The sequence below is a fragment of the Balaenoptera physalus genome (assembly GCF_965194825.1).
Source record: "Balaenoptera physalus genome assembly, chromosome: 5".
In the NCBI taxonomy this organism is placed as follows: Eukaryota; Metazoa; Chordata; class Mammalia; order Artiodactyla; family Balaenopteridae; genus Balaenoptera; species Balaenoptera physalus.
Window position 1 is genome coordinate 130,272,836 of NC_138884.1, and position 15,143 is coordinate 130,287,978.

At 41.2% G+C, this 15,143-nt stretch overlaps 1 protein-coding gene and 1 long non-coding RNA gene across 3 annotated transcripts in view; one reads left to right on the forward strand and one right to left on the reverse strand.

Annotated features, from left to right (window-relative positions):
• Window positions 1-8,146, reverse strand: part of PRDM5 (PR/SET domain 5) — a 219,351-nt gene extending 211,205 nt beyond the window's left edge. The window contains exon 1 of one of the 2 annotated variants that reach the window (XM_082462852.1): window positions 7,649-8,146. In XM_082462852.1, the coding sequence (XP_082318978.1) occupies window positions 7,649-7,741 (93 nt within the window). In that variant the 5' untranslated portion in view covers window positions 7,742-8,146. Of the gene's footprint in view, window positions 1-6,367; window positions 7,326-7,648 lie in introns of those variants that run through there. The other variant, XM_082462853.1, reaches the window with a different exon arrangement.
• Window positions 1-15,143, forward strand: part of LOC309661398 — a 461,885-nt gene that overhangs the window by 353,855 nt on the left and 92,887 nt on the right. The window lies entirely within an intron of this gene.

The window sequence follows — 15,143 nt, forward strand, 5'->3', positions numbered from 1 at the left end:
TATCTCAGTTGCTGGCTGACAAACCAATCCTCCCAATTTCTCAGGCTAAAACCCTTGGAATCATCTTCCCTTTCTTCCACCTATCTCATCAGCAGATTCTATCTTCAAACTACACTTCCAACACTGCCACCATCTTGGTCTAAGACACCATCACCTCTCACGTGGATTATTGCAAAAGAAGGATCTATGTTTGGATTCTCTTTTCTTATGTTGACTTATATGTTTATATCTCAACCAATACCATACAGTCTTGATTACTATAGCTATACAGTAAATACTGAAATGGAGTAGACTGATTACTCACACTTCATTCTTTTTCAAAATTGTTTTGGCTATTGTTCTGAGTCACATTCTTTCCCCTCCAAAAAAGATCTATTCCAGTCCTAACCCCCAGAACCTAAGAATGTGACTGTTTTTTGAGACAGGGTCTTTGCAGAAGTAATCAAATTAAGAATCATTAGAATGGTCCCTAACCCAATGGCTAGTGTCCTTACAAAACGGGGAAATTCGAAGACACACATACAGGAAAAGAACACCATGTGAAGATGAAGGCAAAGATTGGAGTGATGCTTCTACAAGCCAAAAAACATCACCAGAAGTTAGAGGAGGGCCATGAAACAGATTTCCTCTCATAGCCTGCAGAAGGAGCTAACCCAGCTGACACCCTGATCTCAGATTTCTAATCTCCAGAACTGAGACAATAAATTTCTATTGTTTAAGCCACTCACAGTTTGTGGTATTCTGTTATGCAGCCCTCGAAAACTAATATAGATATTCTAGTTTCTTTGCCATCCCATGTAAATTTTAAAATAATCTTTTCTCAATCTACAAAAAAAATATGGCTGGGATTGTGATAAGAATTGTGTTAAACCCATGTATCTCTTTGGGGAGAATTAACATCTTTCCCATGTTGAATCTTCCAATCCATGAGCATCGTATGTCTCTACTTTTGTTTAGATCTTCTTTTATTTCTTTCATCAGTGTTGTATAATTTTCTGCATACAAGTACTGTAAATGTTTTGTTAAATTTACATCTATTTCCTTTTTTTCGCAATCATAAAAAATATTTAATTTTTTAAAAAAAAAAAGAATCCTAATAAGTCTCCCAGTTTACACATTCACCCTCTGGTCAACTATTCTCCACACAGCAATCAGGGTGATCCTGATAAACTCAAGTCAGATCATGTAACTCCTCTGCTCAAAACCCTGCAGTGGCTCCCCATTTCACTCAAAGTAAAGCCAATGGCTTTACAATGCCCCAAAAGGCCCTAAGAAATGTAGGCCTGGTACCCTTCTCCTCACTCTCTCTCTGACCTCCTCCCCTAGTACTCGGCCCCTCGGTAAGTCCGTTCCAGCCTCACCAGCCTCCTTATTCCTGGAACACAACAGGCAAACGCCCATCTTAGGGCCTTTACTCTAACTGCTGCCTAGAATGTTCTTGCACTAGAAATGTTTGGCTACTTTCCTCCCATCCTTTAAGTCATTGCCCAAATTGCCCGGCTAGTGAGGATTAACTGGACCAACCACCTATGTAGAAAAACATCCTCCCACAAACGCATACAGTCTGCCAAGTCAACAATACCCAGCTCTACTTCTTCTTTTTTTCTACAGCATTTATCACATTTTAACACAGTATAAGACTTTTCTAATCGTTCATTGTTAATTTTCTTCTCTCACGAAAATGCAAGCTCTGCAAGAGCCAGAATTTCTGTTTTGTTCACTACTGTATTCCAAACAGCTGGTACAAATCTTGGTAATAAACATTTACTTAATAACTGTGTAAAACAAGACCAAAGAAATGAAAATTATGTCATATCCTCCGCATAGAATATGTTCAGTTATTAAAAATAATAAATTAGAGCCAAAGCAGATTACCTAGAGGGATTTCTATGAGATACTGCTGAATGATACTCTTTTCTCCTTTTTGTAAAATAACTTTTTAAAAGTGTGTGAATAGGTATGTGTCTGTACTCATGGAAATGCTCATGGATATAGCATTTTATCAGTATGGAGAAAAACAATTTTTTTTTTTTTTTTTTTTAGTGAAAGGGATGTATGGAAGAATGTGAGTTCCAATTCTGATTAATCCCCTTGTGATATAACCTTCCTCACAATCAGTGTCCTCATCTATAAAACAAGGACAACAATGGCCACCTCGCAGACTTGTTGTAGGGCTTAAATACAAACTGTGTAACACATCCAGTGACTATTCTGTCACTCACCCTTCTGTCACTAGCAACTAGCCCAGTGCCTAACAACTGCAATTGCTCAATAAATATTTGTTGAAAGAATTAACTGTAGCTGTCATAATCACACACAAAAAACAAAATCTGAATCTGTCATAACACCAGGAAATACAAAGCTGCATTGAGTCACTCTTGTCGAGTGTAAATGTGTGAACATAGAAAAGAGATAGCACATATGGCAGGCATCGATGGTGATTATTTTCCCTCTGATTATGTTTCCAGATTAGCTATCACCAGCCACCAGGAACTGTAAACAAACATCTACTGGCAGAATTTTAGCCAGAGTATAAAGACCCATTATTTCTTCAGAAGAGTCACCTTCTGAGTGGATCAACAAAACACCTTCTTCCACAAAATCTAGTCTTCTTGTATTAAAATTTATGCATGGTGATTCTTCCTCTATGCTTTTACTTACTTTTCTTTGGGGGTTTTCTCTTTCCCGTATGTTTTTCTAACCCTATACAACTTGCCTCTTTTTTTTAGCTTCTTGTATTTTCACAAACTCAGATTTAAACCCTTATTTCAGTTATTTTTCTCTTGGGATTTTACCTCATCAAATGCCTTTGCCACAAATCCCTCAAAGAGAATCAAGGTGCCTGCCTTGGTGTGAAGGAGAGGGAGAGGGAGATGGTACTGTGGAAGGAATAGGAGCTTGCAATACAGCTGTGAGCAGCAAGATGCCAGGCGAAGCTTCTCTGGGCTTCGATGTCTTCATCTGTAAGATTAGAAGGTGCAAGCTGGATTCCCTCTGAAGTTCTTTTAAACACCATCATTCAGAACACCATCAGAATCTATTACTTCCTATTCTACTTCTCATGTACATACTTTCTCTTCCTCTTTATAAGGGGACCACTCACCCAGGCTTTACTGCATGAATGCCAACCTTGTTGACCTCTGCTAGAATCAACACTGAAAACAAGGCAGAAGAGTCATCAACATGGTAGATCTGTAATGCGTACATTTTATTGGGACCAGTATGTGAGGAAGGATGCACTGTAAAATGTTCCACATAATGTAGACAAGGAAGAATTATACTTTGGAGCTGTGGTAGGATGTATAACGGCCCACGGAAAACGTTTACATCCTAACCCCTAGAATCTGTATGATACCTTACATGGTAAAAGGGACTCTGCAGAAGGGATTACATTAGGGACCTTGAGCTGGGGAGATTACTCTGCATTATCTGGGTGGACCCAATCTAATCACAAGGGTCCTTGTAAGAGGAAGCAGGAGGGTCAGAGTCAGAGAAGGAGATGTGATGACAAAAGCTGAAGTCAGAATGATGTGGGGTCATGAGCCAAGGAACGTGGGCAGCCTCCAGAAAACTATAAAAGCCAAGAAAGTAAACTCTCTCTTTAGAGCCTCCAGAAGGAACCAGCCCTGCCTACCCATCTTAGATTTATATTCTCCAGAACCATAAAATAATAAACCTGTATTGTTTTAAGCCACTAAATGTGTGATAGTTTGGAATCAGCAATAGGAAACTAATGCCCCCGTGCTGCCAATAAGTTGTGCCCTGAAAAGAAGCTGTGGATAAGATCCCAGGGTATTTGGCAAGTTTGAACTAGGAACCTGCATTTGTTCAAGAGAAGAACAAAGTGTAGTGGGAGACTGCCCTAGGGTTCAAGGGCACAGGATGCCACTCAGGAGTCCCTAAGGCAAAAAGGCACAGGGATGAGAGGGAAGGAAGCCAGGAACTGAGCTACCCCAGTGGGGTCAATTCCCTGTGGCTGGTGTGTATCAAGGGACCTGAGCCTCATCAATGCCCCGCCAGGAGGCCCCCCTCCATTCACTCTCTAATGCATCACCCCGTTTACTTCTTTCACTTAACACAGGCTGCAACTGTCTTAGAAATCTTCCCTTTCTTTACCTGTTTGCTACGTCTCTCCCCACACAAGAACACAAGCTCCATGTGGACAAAGACCTTGTCTTGTTTTGCACACATCTGTATCCCCAAGGCCTAGCACAGTACCTGCCACAATTGAAAAGACTAAATGACTGAAAGTCAGAGGGGAAGAAAAACCAACAGCCTACAACAAACCTCAAGGAAACGAAGACTGGTAGTGGTATATTTGCCACCTTAACCCTTTCCATAAAATCACAGAATCTGAGAGCTCAAAGAAATCTTACGGTTTACCTCTCCACTTTGAGTTCAAACACAATGTCAAACACACCACCGCCTGGTTAATCATATAAGCTGGCAATGAAAAATATGGTCATGATATAAAAAATGTAATGTAGTGAGATGTTTACATAAGTTTTCATTGTATGTATACATCCTATATTAGCTTTGAGTACGTAACATTAATTTTAATCTGCATAGTAACCTAGAATTCCACATCTTTTTTACAACATTAAACTGTGCTCATGAGATAACACATTGCAAGCACTTAGAACAGGGTCTGGCATGCTAAAGTGTTAAATTTAGTATTTTGTATTATTTTTTATCTTATCATTAGCAAATTGCAATGCGTATAAATGTGAATGAACTCAGGCCTCCTTTTTCTACTCTAGGGCTTTCCAGCAGACTCTCATCCATTCTTTCTCCAAGAATAATGGCTCACACAGAAATATCTACCAGACGACCCTCTCTTCGTGCAATCTCTAAATTTCCATAATGGCAAGAAAAGGAAAGGACTTTCCATAATGGCAAGAAAAGAAAAAGAAGTCTTTCCCATTTCTTCTTCTTGTCATTTTGTAGATTTTATAGAAGAAAAAAAAAAAAAAAAAAAAAGCAGCAGCAGCACCAGGCCTACAAAAAAGGACAACTGCCAAGGAAACACCGAGTGGGACTAAGGTGGAGCCAGGGAATTAGGTGACTCTGCTGCAGGGATCCCACTCTAGGAGACTCCGCACAAAAAGGGGTGGGTCTAGAAAGGGATTAGGGATCCCACTGGTAAGGGAATCCCCAATCAATATGGTGAATGTAGCGGGGGTAGAGGGTCTAGCAAAATCCCCCAACCTCAGTACAGCTCTGGATTAGATTCTCTGAACTGAAATCAATAGATGACTTGAGTTGCAACTGTTTTTGAAAAACAGAATTGTTATACAAGCATACGTATTATAAAAGTGTGATAAAACTTCTGTGATACATTCCAAAATTTGTTTAGAATAGAGAACATAAAAACTTTTAACTGAGGTCCTTAATAGAGCTGCTGAAATACTTTTTCTCAAACCCTTTGATTAATGGCTAGAGTTAAAGCTAGTACAAGGTAACTTCAAAAATATTTAAGCATCCAGAAACTATATGCAAACTGGTAAGGGATGCACTGATATTCAGCTGTAGCTTTACAGTATAGCTAAAATCTGCTATTCAGCTTCTGCTTTGTCCTCATCTTCTGGAAGGCAAAGGAGCTGAAGCCTACTTCAGGGTCATTTCTGGCATCAATGAACCTGTCAGTGATCAATGACCTTATGATTATCTTGTGATCACAACTAAACTATATCACTATGTCATTTGGATTTATTGCAAACATCTGCATATTCACTTGAACTATAGGTAAGCATTCTAGATGTGACCTGGATGAAACCATGCATTTTACATGTTGAAGTTACACAAACCAGGAAAAGATAAGTATCTATAAGTACTGCAATAATAAAATGCAGAAATATATGATTTTGGAAGCTGTTCATTCTACACCCCAAAATAATTTAAAACTTCCAAATAACTTATTTCATGGAAAAAGAATTTGGAATTAATAAAAATATCAAAAGAACATACATCGGCCAGCTGTTTCTAAAAACCTAAATAATATAAGGCAAAAAATAAGGATAATTTAATAATTCTAATATTTGTACAATTTTTACTATATTACTGTTAATAACATAAAACAAACTAATGTTTAAGAACTGTGTTTAATTTTTAAGTACTTATATTTAGTCCTGAGACCTTCAAGAAAACTCCATTTGGGAATTTTCATATCTTGTGAGAAAATTAAAAGCAGAATCTCAACTTCTGCTTTGAAAGAATGTTGATTTTAACATTTACCCTTTTGGCAAAAACATCTATTCAGATCAAGTGTTTACACCTGCTTTTCTCCTTGGAGCATTCTCCCAAACTCCCATTCGAAGGAGTAAATACGGGGTTTATTGTTTCCAATTTTACCCTGGTAGATACTTACAGACCCTGCTGTCAATGAAGGCCTTCTGAAGCACCTGTGCACCTTTCTTCACCTGCTCCTTAGGTGAGGGGGTGGGGAAAGACTCATACTCAGATGAAAGACATCCTGGTGTCTCCGGTGCATCTTGTGAACCTCTTGTTAGCCCACCTTAACTGAACAAGCCTGCTCCTGCCCAAACCTCCCCCCTACACAGTGGGGGTGAGGGGTGCTGGGAAGCTAGCAGAAACAGATCTGGGAAGGACATGAGCTTTGGACTAAGAAGCGATGGGTCTGAAACCTAACTCACTAACTCAGCAGGAAATTTAACCTCCAAGTACTTCTGCTTTCTCCTCTCCTACAAGAGGATTAAGACTGTTCTCACGGGAGTACTGTGCCAGTGAAGTTACTAACAGAGGTAACGCAGCAAGCGTGGGCCCTAGCACCAAGTATCTGCTCAGTAAACGCTGGCTCTCATGACCCTGGGCATTTCACCACTGCCTCCGTGATTTCAGATTTTACACATCCTGCGAAACGGCTATAACACAGGTCTCATCGAACCCAAAGACCTGGTATTGTCCAGTAATCTCTCCTCCTAGGCCTTTGCTTTCAACATCCAACATTTCCAGGCCGTTCCCTTAGGGCCACTGCCATGTGCTGGTCCTACTCACGTGTCTCTAAATCTCTGTAAGGAAAGATCCGAGGAAAATCCAGAAAAGCTGAGAAAAAAGTTGAACGATTCAAGCATTGTCTAGCTGGCACCTCCCAGGATTCACATTACACATTTTGGAAGGAAGGAAAGAACTGCGGGGTGTCTGAATGACATGCTAAGGCCTGCGTTGAGCTGCGCTCTGGGCAGCTCCCCCCAATCCCCACAGGGAAAGTGAGGCATTCCCTACAGGAAGAAAGGCGGCGATGGAGCTCGTGCGCGCCTGGGAAGACACCCGCCCACGCGTGCCTCTGCCCACTCCCGGAGCCGAGGAAGAGGGAGGCTCCATCCCGACTCACTTCCTGCAGGGGAGGAAAGACATCTTGCCGCAGGGCGGCCGGCGGCAGTTCCGCCTCTGGACCGGCCGGCTGCAGAGCGCGCCCCGCCGACACCTACGTGGCGCTGCCCGCTCGCGAGGCGCGGCGGGCGAAGGCCGCCCCCGCCGCCCTAGCCTCCCCGCGGGGCTCCCGGCCGGCCCGGCGAGGGGCGACGCGAGTGAAGCCCGCGGAGCCCCCGGCCCGGCGGAGGGGCGAGCCCGGGAGGCGCAGGGCGCGCGGCGGGAGCAGAGGCGCGCAGGCCGCCGCCGGGTCACCCACCTTTCTCACTCTGCGGGCCGTGTAGAGCCCCATCCCGTCCTGAACCCGGGAGGACTTCAGGGAGAACCTGTCCGGCACGTACATGCCCAGCATTTTCCCAGCCGCGGCCGCCGCCTCGTTTAACACCGGCGCTCTGCGCCCGGGAGGCGACACATGGAAATTTGGGGTGCCGGGGTGGAGGGGAGAGGCCGGCGGGGAAGGAGGAAATGGAGTTTTCCTCCCAGAATCCCCACCTCCCCGCCGATTCCAGGATCCCCCGCGGCTCAGCCCCTCCTCGTCCCGGGTCTAGCTCGGCCCGGAGCCGCCGAGGCCGCAGCTGCCATTGCTGGCGCGGGGGCGTGGGGGGCGCGGGCCCGGGCGCTGCGGGCGCCGGGACGCTGCGGGCGCGGGGACGCCGCGCGCTGATTGGCCCGAAGTTAGCGGCTCGGACCCGCTCCCGGGCGTGGAGCCCGGGGCAGGGCTGACCCCGGAGCTTCGAACCCGGAGGCCGCGGAGCCGAAGGACCCGCCCGCACCGTGCGCCCCGCGCAGCCGCGTGCGGACCCGCCCTTGACCAGCTCTGGGTTTTGAGTCTCGGAGCTTGTACTCCCAGTCGGCGAATTTTGCACTCTTCAGATGCAAAACGAAATGGGCCTTGACCGAGCTGGGGCCATCCTCCAAAACAACTTTAGAAGTTCTAGACCGAAGGCATACTTACTGCCTAACTACTGAGAACAATCCCTAGAGTCAAGGAAATTTTAGTCCTTTTACATCTGAGTTATGCATCTTTGGTTTATTTCGTGCTTGTTTCAGAGGTTCGAACACATAGGGGACCAATAAATATGTAGATTCACGTTCAGAGAAAGCGGGTATACGCAGCCTGCAGCTAATCCATTTCAAGTTAACTCAAAATTTGTCGTGGACAATTGTAATATTTAAATCCAGTAGAAACTAGTTCTGTTCTGGTGTCCTAATCCCTGGGAAATTCTTACACTTCCAAAGATGAGCTCTTCCTGAGTCCTCTCTACCTTGAAAACCACCAGACCAATTCCAGATTTTCAGACATAGAGCAATGGAGATGGGGGAGATAAGAGGGAATGACCGAACAGTGGAATCTGGAATCACGGCCGTGAAATAACACCATAAGTTTTCTTTTAGTGCTTTTAATGGAAGTTAGTAGGTATCGCAGTGGCGCTCAGAAAGAACTTTAGAAGGATGTTTCATCTTTCAAGAGGAACTGAGTGCTCTCTACTCATTTCTCTTGATATTTTTGATAATTTTCTACTCTGGGTTCTTTTCTCAGGAACTATTTGATGTTCCCAATAAATATTTGATGTTTCTGATAAACTAATAGTAATAATAATAATAATTTTGACAAAATTAAAGACCACACTATTTTTAAAAACTCAGCTGAATACATTTTAAAGATCTTATTGGCTTTATTCAACAAGTCACGGTTTAGACAGCATCCAATCTGGCAGATAGGAGCTCTGAGGAGCTATACAAAGTGAAAGGCTTTTACGGGTAGAAGGGAGCAGGAACAAGGAAGTTATACCAGGCAAAAAGTGGAGTGGCTATTGCAAGGTATCTTTCTCTTAGGGGATGGTGGGAGTCTGTTAGGCACATTACCTAACTAATGCTGAATAGGCACCTCCCAGTTGGCTGGCTTAAGCTTCCATTTCTAGAAGAGCCGAAATTGTAATTAAGTCTCAGTTTGGTGATGGAGAGTTTAGCATAAGGGACTCCATTTGGAGCCTGTTGTCTTGTTTTTAGCAACACACGTGGAAATGATTCCTGTGTCTTCCGCACTAAGGAAAGCTTTGGAACACAAACAGTTCCTAATTTCCTAAGTAGGAGAATTTTATTAAAGTTTAGAAAAAGGTTTTTGAAAAAGCATTATGAAGCAAATCATGTAATAGCAATATTTGGAGATTTTAAAGAACAGAATAAATAAATGATCTTCTTTTTTTTTTAACTGAAGGGTAGGTAGCTTTGCCGGGGTGAGAGGAACAATGCCTTAATCATTCTTTGAGTTATGATCTCTTTGACCTACCATTAAAGATATCTAACTTCCTGTAGGTGGATATGAATTAATAAATAAACAAAGTTTGTTTGGGGGAAATTTGAAATTAGATGGCCTTGAAACATGTAATAGGGATTCAATAAATATGTCTTGATTAGAAGTCTATTCTGAGGCTAATCTGAGATTTTCAAATTAGTCAACGGTGAGCCTAGACTCCAACTGTTGTTCCTCAAAGAATCTGGACTAAGTAGGTTCTCCTGGAATCGTTTAAGCCAGTGCTAAAATAAGGCCAGACCAGGTCCACTGGGCCCAGCTGGAACCAGACCACAATCCAGAGGGTGGCCATGGCACTTTCCCCAGGGCGCTCAGTCCTTTGTCACACACAGCTTTTCAGCCCTGGCCCTCAAGCCACCCTGGCTCCTCCGTCAAATGCTCTGCCATGTCTCTTTGGGCACAAAAGTTTCCACAGTTTTTGATCACTAGAGAGAAGAAGAAATGTTTTCTGGACTTGGTCTGACGCAAGCCTCATTCACTGATGACCCTTGCTTTGGCATAGCTCCCTTTTGATTGCTGCTATGTGTCTGGGGAACGAAGTTGTCAGCTTGAGAATGCTCAACTTTCCGAATGTAGGCATCTTTACTAATTAGGAAGCAGTGATAAAAATAAATTAGTTTGTGATGATAAATCTGAGATTAATAAAATGAAAAACTTTCTAGATCTTTTATGAATCTCTATCAGAGATTTTGTTACAACTAATACAAACAGTAAATTTCATTAAAGCATGCAATGTTCTCTTTATCTATTTGTTGGAGTTTTCTGAAGATCTACCACCTAAATCATAGAAAACAGCAACAAAAAGCTCTTAATAATAATCTCTCTTACAACACATAAAAAAGCATATATGCTTGCCCGATGAAAATGCACCATACTGACCGGAAATTTGATTTTGAAGCCTGTAAGACAGTAGTGGTACGATGAGTCATTTCTTAAAACTTTTAAAGCTAGAAAGTGACCTTTCAATATTGTCTTTGAAAAAAGGGAAATTAAAATTCTGCTTTATATCAAGAGTTTAAATCCAGTCTTAAAAAAATAAGAGAATCAAAATATTGACATTAAAGTACTACCATGCACCTGATTTACTTACTATAGAAAATATTGCACTATCTTGAGACAAGAGAAATGACTCCTAATACATTTCTCCTTATTTTCAAATGTGCTTTTGGAGGAAACTTTTTTCATTGATATGCCTAAAGCAAGCTCTAGTTATTGAATTCAAACTTGTGTACTGTTGCAGTCCTTGTTTTTCATTACAGGGGAAGACTTAATTCTATAATTCTATAATAAATAATTATTTTACCACACATACTGTAAAATCTTTTGATTGTCTCAATTATTAATGACTGTTTCCAACTGTCATGGTAGATTAAAAGCCTGACAGTAAAAAATACTGAGGTTTATTTATCTTTAGTTTCCTGAGAGTCAGAAGGACTTGTAGTGAATGAATATAAAACCAAATTTCCCGAGCAGAAAAGAATAAAGATGTATTGGTTTGGCCAAAAAGTGCCTTCAGTTTTTAAGTAAAATAAAAGACACATTTTTCATTTTCACCAAGAACTTTATTGAACAACATATTCACCATTTTGTTCCACTACCTTCTGCCATTTTTCAGGCAACTTCATAATTCCATCTTCCCAAAACTTTTTATCTTTCTGAGCAAAGAACTGTTCCAGGTGGGTGCCTTTTACAAGTCTTCCAGGGAATTGAAATTTTTTGCATTAAGAGAATTTTGTAAAGACCTAAATAAGTGGAAATCCGAAGGTGCAATGTCTGGTGAATATGGTGAATGAATCAGAACTTCCCAGCCAAGCTGTAACAGTTTTTGCCTGGTCATCAAAGAAACATGCGGTCTTGCGTTATCCTGATGGAAGATAATGTGTTTTCTGTTGACTGATTCTGGACGCTTTTCATCGAGTGCTGCTTTCAGTTGGTCTCATTGGGAGCAGTAGTTGTTGGAATTAATTGTTCAGTTTTCCGGAAGGAGCTCATAATGGAGGACTCCCTTTCAATCCCGCCATATGCACAACATCACCTTCTTTGGATGAAGACCGGCCTTTAGTGTGGTTGGTGGTTGTTCATTTCACTTGCCCCATGATCTCTTCTGTTCCACATTGTTGTACAGTATCCACTTTTCATTGCCGGTCACAATTTGTTATAAAAATGGAACGTTTTCATTTCATTTAAGTAGAGAATTGCACGCGGAAGTAAGGTCAAGAAGGTTTTTTTTCGCTTAACTTATGTGGAACCCAAACATCAAAGCAATGAACAAAACCAAGCTGGTGCAAATGATTTTCAACGCTTGATTTTGGATATTTTGAGTATGTCGGCTATCTCTCGTGTGGTATAATGTTGATTGTTCTCAGTTAATGTCTTGATTTGATCACTATCAACTTCAACTGGTGTTCCCAACTGTGGAGCATCGTCCAGCAAGAAATCTCCAGCACGAAACTTCGCAAACCACTTTGGACACGTTTGATCAGTCACAGCACCTTCTCCATATACTGCACAAATCTTTTTTTGTGTTTCGGTTGTGTTTTTACCTTTCTTGAAATAATAAGGCATGATATGCTGAAAATGTTGCTTTTATTCTTCCATCTTCAATATTAAAATGGCTACACAAAAATTCATCAATTTTGATGTCTTTTTTTAAATGCACGCTGATATGACAGCTGTCTCATACAATCTAAGAAAACTGTTTTGAATGAAGTGAAAGACAACTAAGTGCTACTTGAGCCATCTTATGGAAAAAAAGCAAATGAATCTTTTGGCCAACCCAATATTTGCTGTGACTCAAAGAAAAAAGAAAAGAAAAAATCCTTAAAAATAAAATCTGGAGTGGGGTTGTTGGAATCTTGCACTGAAACCATCCTCTCCATAGCATTGATTCCACAGTAGCAATAGTGCCATGAAAGATGACGCTGAAACCTGAAAAAGTCTGCACATTAAATTTTCCTTAGTCCCTTGGTTTTGAATGACGACACCAAAGACTTGTATGCAGTAGCAGAGAAAAGTCATAAAATTCTTTAATTAGAAGAAAGCTAGAAGTTGTTGGGACTACAGTGAGTGATGTTATAAAAAGAAAAGCCAAAGAGTTAATCAGTGGTCCTCTCACCCCAAAAGTCAGGTGCTGTTCATGGAACAGGTATGGAAAAGTAACATGAAGCTGAATTAAAGTGAGAGGAAGAAACCAAGAAGGATAATTATTTCCATGTATTGAGCCTAGTATATGCCAGAAACTGGACTGGATAGGTTCTTCCTATCCATTATCTTAAAGCCCTAACAGCCCTACCATAACAGCCCTGCAAAGTAAATGTCACTAACCCCATTTTACACACAAGAGAGAAGTGATTGATCTTAATCAATTTCATGAATCCATGAAGTGGTGGAGGTAAAAAAACTCAGGACTTTGTTTCCAATGTCCTTGATTCTACCTCCAGCTGACTCAGTCTGGCTCACTCTCTAGTTACACTTCCCACTAGGCTTAGCAGCACCTCCAGAACAAGCAGAACTCTCCATCTTTCTCTCTCCTTCCCCTTCTTCTTCCCCTTCCCCTTCTCCTTCCCCTTCCCCTTCTCCTTCTCCTTCCCCTTCCTCTTCCACTTCTTCTTCTCTTTCTCCTTCTCCTTCTTCTCTTTCATGTCCCCTCCCAATCCACCTCCAACTCCTCTAGAACTGGGCAGAAAACTTGACTGGCCAAGGTCAACTAAATAGTTATCCTGAGGTCAGATGCTCCAGTTTGATCCAAATGACTGTGTCTAAGAGAAGACAGAGTTATATGATTCTCCAAAGATATCCCCTATGCAGAGAGGGCTATAAGATAAGACCCTGCTTTTACAGACAGTTTCTCTGAACCTGGCAGATATTTTGAGGCTTAGCCTATTTATAACCACAGCCTAGCTCATCCACAAATTTTTAATCCACAGAAATGATAATATTTAAAAGATTCAGTAATTAACCAAAAAGCAATACCAATGCTCTTGTTTGTCAGAGCCACTCAATTTGTTCTACTGGTTTCCCTTTTCCCTTACTAAAATAAAATAGTTACTGAACTATTATTAAAAGGGGGGGAGGGGATCACCTTCTTAATATGCCATTCCAAATGAGTAAGGAGGAACTTAGTTTAAGTGATCATTTTCTATAAACTCTCTGATACTATGCAGAGAGTAAAAATAATGATAATAATAATAATAATTGTAATGTCTTACTAATTATTTAGTACAGAGGCAAGAACCAACTTTTTCCATAGAAAATGTTATTTCAAATAAACATCACAGTTGAGTGCTGATGTCTTGGTGACCTCTCAGTACAAAGGGAAGCATACACAACCAATGATGTAATTCCCTACTGAATTGGGGTCTCCATAAGGTCTCCTCTCTGCCCACTGTTTCTTTCTTCTTACATTTGGCAGATTGAAGTTTCACATAGTATTTCATCATCAGAAAGGTAAGTTTCTAACTCCATCCTGTTATGCTGAGTATTAATGCAATCATAGCAAATTAATACTGTTTGAAGATCATTAATTTTAAAATTTCCTCTGTAGTTTCCAATTGCAACCAAGTACCGTATTAACATGTTTACATATGAATGAAGAACATTATTTTTTTACTTAGCCTTTTAGGTGAGTTCAGGAAAATAATGTACATCAACATTGGTTTACCTAGTTTCAAAGTCTTTGTAACTGGCAATGGTATATGGATGTCACTTATTTCTAACACATCAACAAAATTTTCTGTTGCTGAAATAGGTCTGCAGATCTTAAGCTTTTATAGCCACACCTAACTTGTGAAGTATAGTATTTAAATAGAATACGTGACTGAAATAAGAAACAATATATTATTCTGAAAGTTACTAATACTGCTTGCCCTGAAGGTAACTTAAATCCTGTGTTATAAGAAACTTGTCAACACATGGAAAACGAAATTGGAAGGCTTCTGGCTGTGTGACAGGTGTATTCTCTGGAGAAAAGATACCCCCAAAATTTTAAATAATCAAATATGGCAAAAATAACAGATTCTCTTATATCACTGGGTCAAACGTTTCCTCCGTGAATTATAATCCAGCCGGCCTTTGCACTGCTGGTCTCTTTGCCTGAGGAATTCAGTTATTATAAGTCTCTCTTTATCAAAGGCCACTATGCAGCTGTGAGGAAAAAACTGGCATCATGCTGATTCCTCAAGTCATCATTTCTGAATGTCTCTGCAAAATTTTACCACAAAGAACCTTAGACCAGAAGGAAGCAAAAAGACTTTGTAAAAAAATCATACCGATCGTGCCAGAGTCTGTGCTAAATTATACAGGCTACCCACAAAAAGAGCTTCTGGAAACCTCTTCCTCCAGACATAACTGCCAGAAGAGTTTCCCTCCGTTGCTCCTAGCACGGGGAACTCCCTTCTATTCGGAGAGCTTCCCAGTCTCTCCACTGGAGTGGTGAGGCGCC